The sequence below is a fragment of the Telmatherina bonti genome (genome assembly GCF_933228915.1).
Source record: "Telmatherina bonti genome assembly, chromosome: 1".
Lineage (NCBI taxonomy): Eukaryota > Metazoa > Chordata > Actinopteri > Atheriniformes > Telmatherinidae > Telmatherina > Telmatherina bonti.
The window spans coordinates 21,612,760-21,628,429 of NC_136619.1; the positions used below are offsets into that span (position 1 = coordinate 21,612,760).

Genomic DNA, 15,670 nt, shown 5'->3' on the forward strand with positions numbered 1-15,670 from the left:
ATGTTTATCTTATATTTTTAAAAATCAATCCGATTTCATGAACCTGGACAAGAACATCACAATGAGAAGAATCAGTTGTAAGAGCATCTTGAATTACTGAATTGAGCAAAAAATACCGGATACAATATACTGTATAATGAGATAAAAACAGAAAAAAACATCTAATACAATATATGATGTACAAATATCCAGAAGAGATATAAGAAAAATATGGTGAACATGAAAATTAATGTCTAGTCATGTGTAATCAGAGTGTATTAGTAATGTTTATGTTTGTTTGTTTGCCATAGCGGTTGGCCTCACCACCTGCCCAGAACCAATGATCCCAGCTAATGGCATTAAAACAGGAGACAGATATATGGTTAATGAAGTGGTGGCTTTCAGTTGTGAAGCTGGGTATACGCTACAGGTAATGTGCACACACACACACACACACACACACACACACACACACACACACACACACACACACACACACACACACACACACACACACAATGATCTTTAAACAACCGTACATGTGGAATGATTTACCATTATTAAACTGCTGTCTAAACAACAGCAACAAAAAGTAAAAGTCAATGGATATTTCATTGAAAAGTAGGATTGAAAAGCTAAATCTGCACACAGGCTTTAGCTGGTGTCTTTACAGGAATTAAATGCATAATAAATCCAGTTTCAGCACTGACTGTGTTTCTGCTTGGCTAGAACAGATGCCCATGTTGTTGCCATGTTTTGAGATGAGCAGACAAAAGCAGCTGCAAAGCTCATAAAATGGTCTGATTGAACCATTTCCTGTATCTCTTTGGTATTTTTAGTTGAAAAGGGAAGTAAATATTTTGTCACTTTTTAATCTCTTTCAGGGCCACTCTCACATTTCCTGCATGCCTGGGACTGTTCGGCGATGGAACTACCCACCACCTCTATGCATAGGTACACACAGACACATGCATTGTGTAAAGCACGGGCGCCCAAATCTGGTCCTGGAGAGCTACTATCTTGCAACTTTTAGATGCATCCCTTCTTAAACACACCAGAATTGATTGGATTTACTTATCTGCATGTCATTGAGCTGTACAGAGACTCGGCAATGAGACATTCATTTGATTCAGGTGCATTAAAGAAAGAATGCGTTGAAAAGCTACAGGATAGTAGATCTCCAGAGCTGGACTCATGCACGCCTAGTGCAAAGGAGGGAAAGGAAATATGTACTGAGTTTCGAATTTTACAATAGCGTGTAACAAAATCATCATGATTTTTTAGAGAAAAGTACATTTTAATCAGTTTTCATCTCTCATTTTTCTGTTTGTCTTCTCATTGATTTGGCATCTGAAATGTTTAAAGTCACACTGCATCCACTCGTAATAAAAGAATCATATTATTGTTGACATATTAATTCTTCATTTTGACAATGATTTCATTAGTTTATCTTGTAAGCTAGAAATTAGATTTGTGGGAGCAAGAAAGCTTCTTCAGCAACGTGGGCTCTGCAATCAATAGAATCAATAAGACGGCAGCTTTCAAACAGTACCAGTCTTTGCACTTTGAAGTGAGAGCCAAGGCCTCCTAACTTCTGCAACAGTGATAAGGGACTTTGCTTCCATTGATGTTTGTTTTTAGGAGTAAACAATTTAATCCTTCGTGAGAACTCTTAGTAAACGTTTGAGTTAAAATCAGTCTTAATATAAAATGACTAATTACAGTATACTAAGTCCTACCACATCTCTGCATTTCCAGTTTTTGGGGGAGTTTTTTTTTCTTTTTCTTTTTCTTTATCTAACATTACTACTCACATTTTACTTATACAAACTACTATCAGCCTTGTCATATCAAAATGTGTCAAAAGTTGAAGAGATAATCTCTATTGGACTTTTGTACATGTGCTAACCATTTCTGTGCATATATTAACAGCTCGTTGTGGTGGGATCCTCTCTGAGATGAGTGGTGTCATCCTCAGTCCAGGTTTCCCTGGCAACTACCCCGGCAACCTGGACTGCACCTGGCAAATCACCCTGCCAGCTGGATATGGTATGTCCTGCATTCAGGGATAGAGCAGCATTCCTAAAAAGGAGGTGTCACTTGAAATGCATCTGCTGGCCTATTTGGGAAACACGGACCTCCTAGTTTTTTTTTTAGTACGAAATGTGCAGTTGATTCAGCATATGTTAACTGGCACATGGTAAGTGTTGTTAATTGACTATAAGTGGTGGTTTGAATGGGACACAGGATGTAATTTTATGTGCATGTTTTACATTTACAGATATGTTGGCAGTTTCCTCAAGCGGTAGTAAAAGCAGATGCCATAGAATTTACTGACATTTTATCAGACTACCATGTCTGCTGTTGTTCTAAAAAGAAGTAATGACAAATGAAAGCATCCAATAAAAATTATGTAGTTAAAATTTTATATTAACATTTTAATTAAAATTCCAGCTGGTATCTTATTGGGTGGCAACGCTACATGAAAAAATTCTGTAAAACCCAAATTTAGAAACTCTCATAGTTCTTTCCAAATTTACACAGCTGGACATGCTTTTCTTTTCTCTCAAATATTGTCTTTATTAACAACGTGGTTTTTTTTGGGTTTTTTTTCCCCAACATTTGTGTCTTCCTTTGTATCCAAGGAGCCAATATTCAGTTCCAAAACTTCTCTTCAGAGGACAACCATGACTTCCTAGAGGTCAGAGCTGGACCACAGCACAGCTCTGCACTTATTGGACAGTTTACTGGCTCACAGGTTCCACCTTCTCTGATGAGCACGACCCACCTGACAATCATCCACTTCTACAGTGACCACTCAGAGAACAGGCCGGGCTTCAAACTGACCTATCAAGGTAAGTTCCTGTCTGTTCCAACTTGTGCTGTTGGATAGAAAAGTAGTATTTAGTGAAAGGGGTCCAATGAGAGAACAGTCCTATGTTCAAAGTGAGCTTGCTGTTATTTCTTCACATTTGGGGCAGAGAGAACACAATGGATGCCTAAATGATTAAGAAAAAAAAGTCTCCTTAAAGTCATGGAATAGATTAACTTCCCCAACCTAGGAGCACATTACAAAGCCTTACCAACTCCAAGAAATGAGGGATGGGATGAAAAAACATATTGCTTTGAGGTTTTTGAGCTTTGATCCATGGATGAGTCATGCTAAAGACTTAGAAAACCTTATGGCTTTTCTCTCATCATTAAAAGAGATGGATTGCCAGTAAGCCCCTGTGAGAGACTGGCATCTTGTCCAGCAGGCTTTACTTGTAGCCCTAAGTGCTTTACTTCAAAGACACAAGAGATGCACTCTGGGCCTATGCGCCAGCATAACTAGAACAAGGCTTACTTACTTACATATAAGCTAACTCTCACATTCATGCACACGTTGATTTTTTTTTTTTTTTTTTTTTTAATATATATTCCCAATTTGCAATGGTAATTCCCCTAATGCTGCAGAACACGTCACTGTCCTCCCACTGTTTGCTTTTGGGGCAATGCAGACGTGCTTCATCACATGCAGTAGCATTCAGTGCCCCCCCCCCCCTTTTTTTTTTTTCTTTTTTTACCTGACAGCAAAGCTCTTTGGCAGGAAGATGCAGTGCACACAGCTTGAGTGCATGCTTTCATCCATAGACAACTCTGCATCACATGCAGTGTCAAGTTCTGTATTCAAGACCCCTAAACTCTTAGACTAGGAACCTGTCGAGGGTGTACCCTGCCTCTTGCCCAATGATTACTGGGACAGGCTCCAGCTTCCCTGCAACCCTTAATTGGACTAAACAGCTCAGAAAATGACTGAATGAACCCCCTAACCCTAACCTGAAAGGTTTACAGATCAGTGCACACCCATAAAACCAGACTTAAATAAGTCCTCAGGCCAGAAAAATTCTGTTTACACAATATGTAAAAGTATCTGTATTCTGATCCAAAGCTCAGGTGTTTCAGGGGTCCCAGCTTTGGCATGCTGTTGTGGTGCCTGTAAGTGCACTTCTCAATTAAAGTTTTGAAAGCTGGAGGGGGACTTCCTGTGACGTCATGACCAAAGAAGCAGCCTGACTCTTCGGCTCCGGGGAATGACCCAAAAACTAGCCAATAAAGTTTATATTTCTGGTTAAGAATCAACGTGAACTTCTATAAAGATGTCGGGAACTAGAAGAGACTCCGAAAAGAAACCCAAAAGCGCTAAAAAGGATGCACGACTTGCGAATGTCGATGAAGCCTTGGACGTGAGTGAGCCCGAAAACAACATGGCGCCCGTGCTAGAGGAGTTGAGAAACTTTAGAAAAGAACATGCGGATGCCTCTAAAGATACCAAAGCTGCATTGAATAGGGTGGAAACAACATTAAAAGATGTGCTTGACCGTACGGATGCTCTTGAACAACAAATGACTGAAACACAGCAAAGAGTGAGCGACACCGAAGACCAGCTACAGCGCCATGAGAGAGCCATTCGCCACTTGCTACACCGAGAAGCTAATCTGACTGCTAAATGCGAGGATATTGAATCAAGAGCCAGACGCAACAACTTGCGCATATACGGGATAAAAGAGGGCGAAGAAAAGGATGGCATGATTCCTTTCATAACCGGATTGATCCGCACCTCATTAAATATGCCGGACGACAAAGATCTCGGCATTGAGAGGGCGCACAGGTCGCTAACGATGAAGCCAAAAGATTCTACACCACCAAGATCTATTATCGTTAGATTTTTGGATTACAGAGTGAAGGATGAGGTACTTCGAAAAGCGTGGCAAAGTAGTGGCATTATTTATAATGACCGGAAAATATATTTCGACCAGGACTACACCGCGGATACACAGAAGAAACGAAAACAAGTACGAGATGTTATTAAACAACTCAAAGAAAAGAGGATAAAAGCCGTGTCACCTTTTCCTGCCCAGCTGAAGATCTACTTTGACCATGGCCCGAAGACCTTTTCCACGCTCACGGAGGCAGCGCCAACCCTCAAGGATATGGGGATACCCGTCAAAGTGAATGAGCGAGAGGACATCCGTGATAAACTATTGCGCAACACCTGGGCTGCTGCATCCAAGGGAGCTGCCGGAGACACAACGCTGAGCATTGCGGATTTGCAAGCACTGGTTTAAGGTGACAAATAATACATGACCGATGAGTAAATGTGACATCTATGAAAAACAGGGCTAACTTTCAAATAATATGGCTAGTTAACATAAGACACGTTATATGATTATGTTAAGGGTCCCCCCCTAGTCAAAGGGGATGCAATATTACTTTTGATTTTTACTTTAATCGATTGCTTTACTTTCTTTATGCGAGAGCAGCTATGAGTGCAGCCTTTTGCTGTCGGAAAGTTGCTATTACACAGAGTGTTCAACACGGTAGGGTTTCGTCACGCCCCACCGTCTCTACGGTAACCGTTGTTAAGGAGGACTGGCAAGTTTGTTCAAAATTTGGGAGTCAGTTCTTTGTGTTGTTCATCATTTCTGTTCTTTTATGTGTTAATTTTGTTTTGAAAAATATATCAAAAGTGCATCCATATGTTTATAGGTACAAATTTTACATGTGTAACGCTTTCGAAAAAAACATTAAGGTACTTCTTCTTAACATTATTTAAACTATTATGGGAAAGTTGACTATTGTTACGTATAATGTCCATGGCATAAACCATCCTATAAAAAGAAAAAAAAATTTTAGCCAGTTGAAGAAATTGCAATGTTCCATCGCACTATTACAAGAAACGCATTTAAGTGAGCTGGAACATAAGAAACTTAAGAGAGAATGGGTAAATCAAATATATAGTGCTTCATTTGGGAAAAAAAGGGGTGTAGCTATTTTAATACATAAATCACTGGCTTTCTCAACTGAAAAGGTAATTCAAGACAAATTGGGGAGATATGTAATGATATTTGGCCGAATGGAGGGGGAGGAGATATCTATTATAAATCTGTATGCTCCAAATGAGCATGATGAAAATTTTTTCAAAGATCTTGCAAACACCATGGCAGAGAATGCTAAAGGGATGATAATAGTAGGGGGAGATTTCAATGCTGTGCAAGACGGTAAGCTAGATAGAACACCAGCAGAAGTGGGCCCACAAAATAGGAAAACAAAGATCCTTAATAATGTGATGATGGAATTGGGACTGAGAGATCCATGGAGATATAATAATCCTAGCAGGAAAGATTTCACCTTCTTCTCTAACGTCCATAATAGTTATTCAAGGATAGATTTTTTTTGCATATCCCAACAACATATGTACAAAGTTATTGACTGCCAGATTGATAATATAACATTGAGTGACCATGCGCCTGTGATTTTGCATCTTGACACGGGTAAGGAGAATGTCTTTAAATACTGGAGATTGAATGTCTCACTACTTACAAGTACAGCAGTAGTTCAAGAATTAAAACAAACTTTTATTGACTATTTAGAAACAAATGACACTGGAGAGGTTAACCCATCTACCCTGTGGAGCGCAGCTAAAATTGTGATGAGAGGGAAAATGATTGAAATATCTTCTAGATTAAAAAAACAACGTTTGGAAGAACAATCAAATCTTGAAAATAAAATAAAAGTATTAGAAATGGAACATAAACGTAGTGGAAAAAATAGTGTCTTATTAAAACTAAAAGAAACTAGGAAAGAACTAGATAAAATCCTCACATATAAAGCAGAAGGGGCTTTAAGATATTCTAGACAAAAATACTATGAGATGGGAAACGGAGCCAGCCGCCTGTTGGGTTTTCAACTTCGTAAAGCACAGTCAGATAGAATTGTACACAATATACTGGATCCAACACTTAAAACGAAAGTATGCAGACCAAAAGAAATAGCCAAGGCATTTGCAACATTTTTTAAAAAGCTTTATGAGGAACCGAACCCAATGAATGATAAATTAAAAGCAAAGTGTGATACTTTCCTTAAGAACCTAAATCTTCCTATATTATCCAGAGAAGAAGCGTCAGATATGGTTTCAGACATAACGGAAAGTGAAATTCGAGAGGCAATCAAAAAACTGAAAAACAGTAAATCTCCAGGAACCGATGGGCTTCCTGGAGAATTTTATAAATGTTTTATTGATATCTTAATGCCACTTCTGACCAGGGTTTTTAATTATACACTTAAGAATAGTAACATGCCAGTCTCATGGTCTGAGGCCATAATTTCAGTCATTCATAAAGAAGGAAAAGATGCTGCGCATTGTGATGGCTATAGACCGATTAGTCTGCTATGCAATGACTTAAAACTGCTGACTAATATCCTAGCAAAAAGGATACAAAACCATGTTAAAAAACTTATTCACCCAGATCAAACAGGGTTTATTCCAAATCGACACAGTGCCAATAATATGAGAAGGACCTTAAATATCATGACACAGGCCAAAAATAATAGTCAAAATTCAATGCTAATTAGTTTTGATGCTCAGAAAGCATTTGATACTGTCAATTGGCAGTTTCTCTACAAAACACTGTCAGTTATGGGCTTTCACCCACAATTTGTGGAGTGGATAAAGACAATTTATACAAATCCTAAATCGCGGGTCAGGGTGAATGGGTGCTGCTCGGATTTCTTTTACTTGGAAAGAGGTGTCCGCCAGGGCGATTGTCTCAGCCCCTTGTTATTTGCAATTAATATTGAACCGCTTGCTGCATTAATCAGGATGAATAAAGATATCAAAGGCATTGAAGATAGAAATAAGAAAGAACACAAGATTTCCCTCTTTGCTGATGATATCTTGACATATATTAGTGACCCAGCCAGATCTTTACCCTCACTTATGAAAGTTTTTGAAGACTATGGTAAATTTTCAGGTTATCAAATAAATCAATCAAAATCAGAAGCAATGATGTTAAAAGGCCAATGGCCTACAAATTTTAAAAATCAGTTTAATTTTCAAATGTCCACTCAAGGATTCAGATATTTGGGCATTATTATCACTCCAAACATTTCACATTTATTCAAAGCTAATTATGGTAAATTAATGGATGAACTTAAAAAAGACTTTATAAGATGGGAAGTTTTACCTCTGTCACTTGTAGGGAGGATTGAAACAATTAGAATGAACGTATTGCCAAGGTTGCTTTTTCTGTTTCAGTCACTGCCTATAAAAATTCCTATGTCTACATTTAAGACACTTAATAAATGGATTTCAAAATTTATTTGGCAGAATAAACGTCCAAGAATTAAACTTAAAACTCTTATGTGTCCAAAGGAACTTGGTGGATTAAATGTTCCAAATTTGAAAAATTATTATTTTGCGGCTCAGCTTCGGTCAATAATAACATGGATCTGTCAAGAGGAGGATACAATATGGTATAGGATGGAACAAGCTGATTGTCAAGATATTTTTCTTGATACAATTCCATTTTTAAATCTTGATGTACTGCCAAAAAAGAAAATTGCAAATGAATGGGTCAGAACCACTCTCTCCATATGGTCTAATATCAGAAAGATACTAAATATCCCTAGCTCTATCTGTAGACTGATAAGAATTCATCATAACCTGGAGTTCCCTCCTTCTTCTGAGTTTAAAACTTGGGCTGAAAAAGGCCTCGTTTTGTTGGGCCAGATGGTTGAGAGTGGAAATTTGATGACTTTTCAACAGCTCCAACAAAAATACAACCTCCCAACCCAAGATTTCTATAAATATTTACAATTAAGACATTACTTACAGAAACATAACTATTTGACTTCCTTTCAGACTCCACCTTCTAATATAGAATGTTTTTTTATGTCAGTTATCAAAAAAACAACAACTAGTAGATATATATCTCATGCCTATAAAATATTACAAGAGCAAAGTGTAGAGAACACACTGGATATAAAAGGAAAGTGGGAATTGGAAATGAACACTATTATCAAGGATGAAGACTGGGAACAGACATTGAAAGAGGGACATAAAATAACAAATAGTCCGGTACTAAGGGAGTTTGAATGGAAAGCTAAAATTAGATTTTTTTAGAACTCCTCTCATCACATCAAAATTTGGTAAAACTTCAAATCAGTGTTGGAGAGGTTGTGGCCATGTGGGAGACCATACTCATGTATTTTGGGATTGTCCAAAATTGACAAATTATTGGAAAGATATCCAACGTGAAATTCAAAACTGTATAGGTGTCAAAATCCCGTTGGATCCAAATGTCATAATACTGGGAATTTTCTCAGATAATTTCAGACCAAATTGTAATGTTATCCAGTTAAGACTATTACTTTTACTTGCTAAGAAAATGATTACGGTCTCCTGGCTCAAGCCTCAACCTCCCAATATTATACAATGGAAGAACAAACTGAAGGAAGTTTATAATATGGAATTTATTACAGCAAGACTACAAATGAAGATGGATATATTTATGGACAGATGGTCTACAATTCAGAACTATATTTCGGATTAAGTCTAGTTTCTGCTTATTTTTGTGAAAAATGCCTACACTGTACTGTGCCTATTGCATTTGTTTGATTTGTTTTGTTTTTAGTACAACTGTACAACTGTGATGTTTGCACTAAAGATTGTGAATAAAGAATAAGTTCAAAAAAAAAAAAAAGTTTTGAAAGCTGTTTCTGGAATCACATGGAAGAAGATTCTTGATGATGGTTTTTCAACTGCGAGTATTTCCACTACCGCTAGCACTTTTTCTGACATACATACATCTCACTTCCTTATTTCTGTATCGTCACTTTCCTCTCTTATTCCCTCTCCATGACGCTGCTTCCTACATCTGTCATTAACTTTTCTCCCACTCTCTTTTTCTATCTACACAATACCTCGCTAGATTAATAGATATTTGTTTAGTTATGAGGTTGTAAATGTTCAACCACATCCTGCCTTGTTTTGTTGTTGTTGTTGTTGTTGTTGTTATCTTGCTAATGGTTAGTGGTAACATCCTTGCACAGTATACTGCAGATGCTGCTTGTTGTTGAACATACTGTTTGTGTTGACCTTGTGCTAAACACTTTTCATGTGCTGTTAAGTGCTTCCTTTTCTTCAGCATTATGTGGCAGCTAAGATTCCAGTACGAGCCACTTCTGCTTACTGTGAAAGGCACATTTATTAGAAGGGCTTGACTCGACATGACACTCATGCCGAGTGAGATGTACCCTTAATAAACCTGTGATGCTGACATTTCCTCAAGCAAGTACTGGCATGCCATGCATATATGTGCAGATAAGTGTGTAGGAGGGGATAAGTTCCATTGATGGTTAGCATTATTACTTGCTGCCTTGGTAGATCATGGCTTTTTACTGTCCCTTCAAGTCTATTTTATGTACACAGGTTTAATTCACACGGACTGTGGACTATTAAAAAAACAGGTTTATTTACTGTTTACGTCTATATTAATGTTTTGACTATTTGCTACTAAACAGCATCTTTTTCCTACTTCCAAAACTAAAATTTAAGAAAATTTGAATAAATCTATATATTCATGCTGACTTTCATTTTCCACATTCTCTCCTCAGCTTATCAGCTTCAGAACTGCCAGGATCCTTCCCCCTTTCCCAATGGTGACATCATCAGCAGTGACTACAGTGCTGGCCGATCAATAACTTTTCAGTGCTACCCTGGTTATGTTTTGGTTGGACACACAGTTTTAACATGTCTACATGGGACCAGTCGGAAGTGGAACCATCCATTTCCCCGCTGTGAGGGTAAGAACAACTTCCTGTTGACTCATCCTTTACTTTCTATACAGTATTTTGTCAAGAAAACATATATATATATATATATATATATATATATATATATATATATATATATATATATATATATATATATATATATATAAGATATTGTGTAATATATTAGTTATATATTACATTTATTTTTCATCAGTGACATTATCGAAATATAAATTTAAACAGAAATGTAGCCAGTTGATGGATTGCTATAAAATTTAAACTTTATGATGCAGAAATGTAAAAAATGCTGTTCGTATGACAGCATTTAGATAAATATATTTTCATTGTCATCATTATTTCATTTATTAAGGAAGTATTTACTAGTTGTGTTTTAAATTATTATATATTAGTTGCAAAGGGATTCATTACTTAACTTTGAGTAGACTTCTGTTAACCAGCTACAAATTTATCTGTTAATGTGAATTTTCTGTTGCTTTTACCTTTATAACTAAAAGTAACACTTCAGTTGTTATATTCTGCTCTTTCTGATGTTCTGCAGGTATTAGATAAGACTGAATATTTTGTAAAAGTTTGTGAACAGTTTTGTTTGTTCTTTTTATATTTTTTACAGCTCCTTGTGGATATAATGTCACAGCTGAAAACGGGACCATCTATTCACCTCAGTACCCCAATGAATACCCCAACTCCCAAGACTGCAGCTGGCTCATCACCGTTCCCCACGGGCATGGAGTTTACATCAACTTCACTTTGCTGCAGACAGAGCCTGTCACAGATTACATCGCTGTGTGGTAAGTCTGGCTAAGGACACACACAAAAATCTGTATGTAACCAGCTGTCTCTTTGTTGACAGTAAAGGTTTAAATAAATCTCACTGTCTGTTCCTACACATTTATTAAAAAAAAAAGTAAAAAAAAACAAAACATGGTAACGTATGTTTTTCCTCACTGTACATATACATGTCCTCCATCAGTTTTAGTTTGTTTTTTGTTTTTTTTTACCTTTATTTAATTTGGTGATTCCCTTACAGTATTGCTGATATAGATTTCCATGTGTTTCATACTAAATGCACACATATGTATTTGTCAGCTGTGTGCACAAAAGCCACAGTTTGAACCAATGAAATATACACACATACAGTATGTATCCTGTGCTATGAGTAGACAGCCTCTTCAGTGGTAATAATGAGATTCAGTGTGCAGGTTAGGGTGTAATATGGGGAGTGTGGGAGTAATGCATTTACAATGGGACCACTGATCAATTCAATCTAAGTCAGTGCCATGGCCATACACAGGTCCGGAGAGGGCTCCAGAACTCTGGAAGTAATGATGAGAGTCAGTGGGGAGTGGGGTAATGTAATGAAAGGAATGGCAGAGCTAGGATCACAAATCCAACGGGACTCAGCTGGATCAGGTAAGTTTTGGTCAGTCTAAGAGGAATTTGTTACATAGCACTTTTAACTTGCTGCGTTCAGGACCAGTCAAAAGTTTAGACACACTTTCCCTTGAGATTTAATCGCAAAGTGTGTCTAAATTTTTGGCTGTTGCCAGAATTATGATAAAGACTACTTTTATTTGAAAGGAAATCCGGATCAGGTTGGTTTCAGTAGATTTGCTTTACATTACACATTTTTTGGTGGTTTTAATTTTCAGGTTCAAGAGCTGTGCTCTTGGGAGTAAGCTTCTGCAGGCGGTGGTAAAGCAATACATTCACAGTCAGTGACTTCTAGTTTTCAGTCTGACCTGCTCACAGAATTGCAGCTTTAGCTATAGAGTGGCCCTGTATTGAGTTACTTTGCAGTTTCAAAGTGGAATTGGTGATTCATGTGTTTTCTGTGTTGCATTTCATCTGGAAGACAATGATAAAATTGCATCTCTATATTGTAGGCCCCCAGAATAATTCAGTAATGTGAGGTTAGTGCATATGTGAAGGCTCATTCTTGCTGTATCTCATGAATATATTTGGAAGGTTCTGGAGACCAACACTAAAGAGGAGAGTTCTCTTCTCATGCTTAGTGGTGCATGAGTCTCACAGATTTAGAACAGCTGCATTTTTGTTCTGTAAACAGATACTAAGTATCAAAATAACTCATCTATTGAATATTGTTTTTGTAATATGAATTTGACCTGTCCAGACAGAAACAAATGTGCTTTTCAAGTGGAAAATTGGAGTGATGTGACAAGTATAATAGGCTTACTGTGCATTAATGGCTAATAACCTGCAGTTGGATCAGTAGTTAATTAAGAGCATCGGGGGCAAACTTTTAATAAAAAGAGGACATCGTCTAATTAAAGGCATAAAATTGGAGCTACTGCCTTTGTCATCATTTGAGCCGAGCATTTGGCTGTTTGGGTTTTCAAGTACAGTTAAATATAAGTTGGGCAGTGCAGAGTGTGCCGTACTTGATCTACTGGGTGATAAGAATTTTGATAGAGAAGACAATATAGGTTGAATATGAAACTTTGAATGTTAATTTGACACATTCAATCAAGAGATTGATTGAAGACCATATTATTTATTAAAAACAATTCTCAGTGGAAAAGTAAAGGCTCAGAATTTCATTTTTCACACACTGTATATAGTTGAAGGGTGCTTTGTGTTTACTTGAATGAACTCTGCAAAGAGCTTGGCTTTGATTTAAGCTGAGCAAAGACTTCATACAAACAACACCAGCAACAGCTCAAGTGAAGAGTTTTTTCTGCTTATTCATTTACCCTAGCTGTTTTTTTGTTTGTTTGTTTGTTTTTGCTGCTTTTTAATTTCAACAATTCACACCTGTGTCGGATTGCAATAACCAGACTTGTCAGAGATGTATTTTGGATGTACTTTACCGTGTCATGTTAACACTATGGGGATGCATCTGCTGGTGTCTGCTTTGTTTGTCCCAGAGGTTTATCAGAAAGCAGCTGCCTCCAGATGTCAGAGACTGAAGCCAAACTGTCCCTGTGGTCTTCCACTGGTTAAGTTTGGCACTTTGCCTAATACCACTGAACTGCTGCTAACAGCAGGTGATGGATCTTCCTTTAGAAGGACGAAAAACAGAGGTTTATGATGCTTAACACTCACTCACAGTCTAGCCTTTGTTTCAGTAGTTTTAACAATAATGTCAATGTATTAGTGTCGTTTTGTTGCTTTATTTAATATTTTATTCTTTTGCCTTGATTTAGCGCTCACTATAGTAACAGAACAGAAACAGGAAAATATTTTTATAAGCAAAACTTCACAAATCATTACCATTTTCCTCATACCACATGTTCTTATATTGGTGTAAAATTCTATTTAAATAATTTACAAGGCAGTTTTACATAAAGACACCAAACATGTATGATGGTATTTCTTCCTTTTTATTATGGACAAAAAAATTGAAGGGAATTTAAGGAAAAGACTATATACCATCTTTTATCTTGTAGTGCATTGTGACATTCCTATCCCTATTGTGTCCTGTTGTTAATCACCTGTTAAAGATGAACTGAATGAATAACTCAAAAACACAAAAACTTAGACTTAGAAAAACTTTATTGTCCATCGCAAAGCAGTGGAAGTGGCTCTGAATAAAAGTTGAAAGTTGCATTTTATGTTAGAAAGTAGGATGTTTGATGACTTTCTACAGTTTTGGTATATCTTTATCAGAGAGAACGGTCTACTGGGATGAAATGCTGTAAGCAAAGACTGACTGCTGTTAGAACATTTCTTCTTACTGCAAAAATACATACTGGTAATACTTCAGCAGGAGGAGTTGCTGTTGAGCCTTTCTTAAGATGCAGCGGCTGTGGTCAGAAAAAGGACAGTTCTCTGTCAAACTCAATTCCCAGGTGTTTGAAATGTTCCAGCTGCCCCATTGCATGCCCATTAATCTCCAGCGGTTGGAGAAGTGTGTGGGCAGCATCTCCAAATGTTCTTCTGTAGCAGCAGAGCTGTTTTGTTTTGCAGATGTCCAGTTCCAGTAAACGCTCCTCAGTGAGTCCAGCTGCTGGTCTTAAGCTTCTAGGCTGATGGAGTCAGTTAAGTGAGCCACCAAGGCCACGTCGTCCGCATATTTTAGGAGTGTTACATTGTCCATGCTGCAGGTTATGTTGTTTATGTAGATTTAGAACAGGATGGGAGATGAAACACATCCCTGAGGGACCCCCATGTTTAACACAATGTGGTTGGATGTTTTTCCATTTACTGTACAATCAGATTTTTTTTTGTATTGTGCTGGATTTATTATTACAAACCAAGTTGTTTCTGCAGGTGATGCTGGTGTGTTATTCCACAAGTTTTGCCTTACAGCAACACCCAACCTACAGCTAAATGTTACGGACTTTATTCAGTGATTTTCACCCAAAAGCTTTCTTGCTTCTTTTAAAGAAAGGTCACAGTTCGATAAAGCAGAGCTACATTTGTATTTGCATATATTTCAACTGGTAAAAATAAGGCCACAAAATTCTCATACAGTTTGGATTTAAATGACCCAAATTGCACATTTTTGATCCTCTAAATGAGCTCCAACACCTTCAGAAGACCTTGAATTATTGAGGAGCCAAGAGATCCCAGGCACTCCTCATGAATTAAAATTTTAAAGCCCTTGTTTAATCCAATGGCGTGTTCATTAAAAACCTAAAACTGGGCATTTAGAAATGTTAGAAAATGTAACCTTTCAGAAACATTCAATATTTAATGAGAGAAGTTAAGCCTTTAATCTATGGGCTTTGTTAAATGAACTTGTTTTTAATGGGTTGAAATGATACAAAGAAAAAGAAATAAGAAAGAAAGAACTGAAATGTTTTTGATTCGCCCTCTGTGGACATGCACATGTCTGGATGTACCAGATATATTCTTCTTTTGTTTCATTGACACAGGAAGGTTTTACTTTAAACAAGTCCACTGGTGGAAGTCAATTTGCATGAAGTAATTCAGTTCACACTATTCTGTGTGTCTTGAGGTAAATTTTAGATGAATGTATGCAGGTAGGTCATTAATAAAATCTCCAAACAGAATTAGAGCCAGCCATTGCAACCAAAGATACAGCAGCAAAAGTCAGCTCTAAAACAGGCGTATTCTCTTCATCTGCTGATGTTGGAGCTCAAAGCTTCAT

At 37.3% G+C, this 15,670-nt stretch overlaps 1 protein-coding gene across 1 annotated transcript in view; it reads left to right on the top strand.

Moving 5' to 3' along the window:
• LOC306760319 (CUB and sushi domain-containing protein 1-like) overlaps window positions 1–15,670 on the top strand; it is a gene marked incomplete at both ends in the record, with an annotated part of 457,273 nt that overhangs the window by 377,648 nt on the left and 63,955 nt on the right. The window contains 6 exons of the mRNA XM_079246123.1: window positions 291–409; window positions 864–933; window positions 1,912–2,028; window positions 2,625–2,834; window positions 10,417–10,605; window positions 11,207–11,384. Coding sequence (XP_079102249.1) covers window positions 291–409; window positions 864–933; window positions 1,912–2,028; window positions 2,625–2,834; window positions 10,417–10,605; window positions 11,207–11,384 — 883 coding nt within the window. The remainder of the gene's footprint in view (window positions 1–290; window positions 410–863; window positions 934–1,911; window positions 2,029–2,624; window positions 2,835–10,416; window positions 10,606–11,206; window positions 11,385–15,670) is intronic.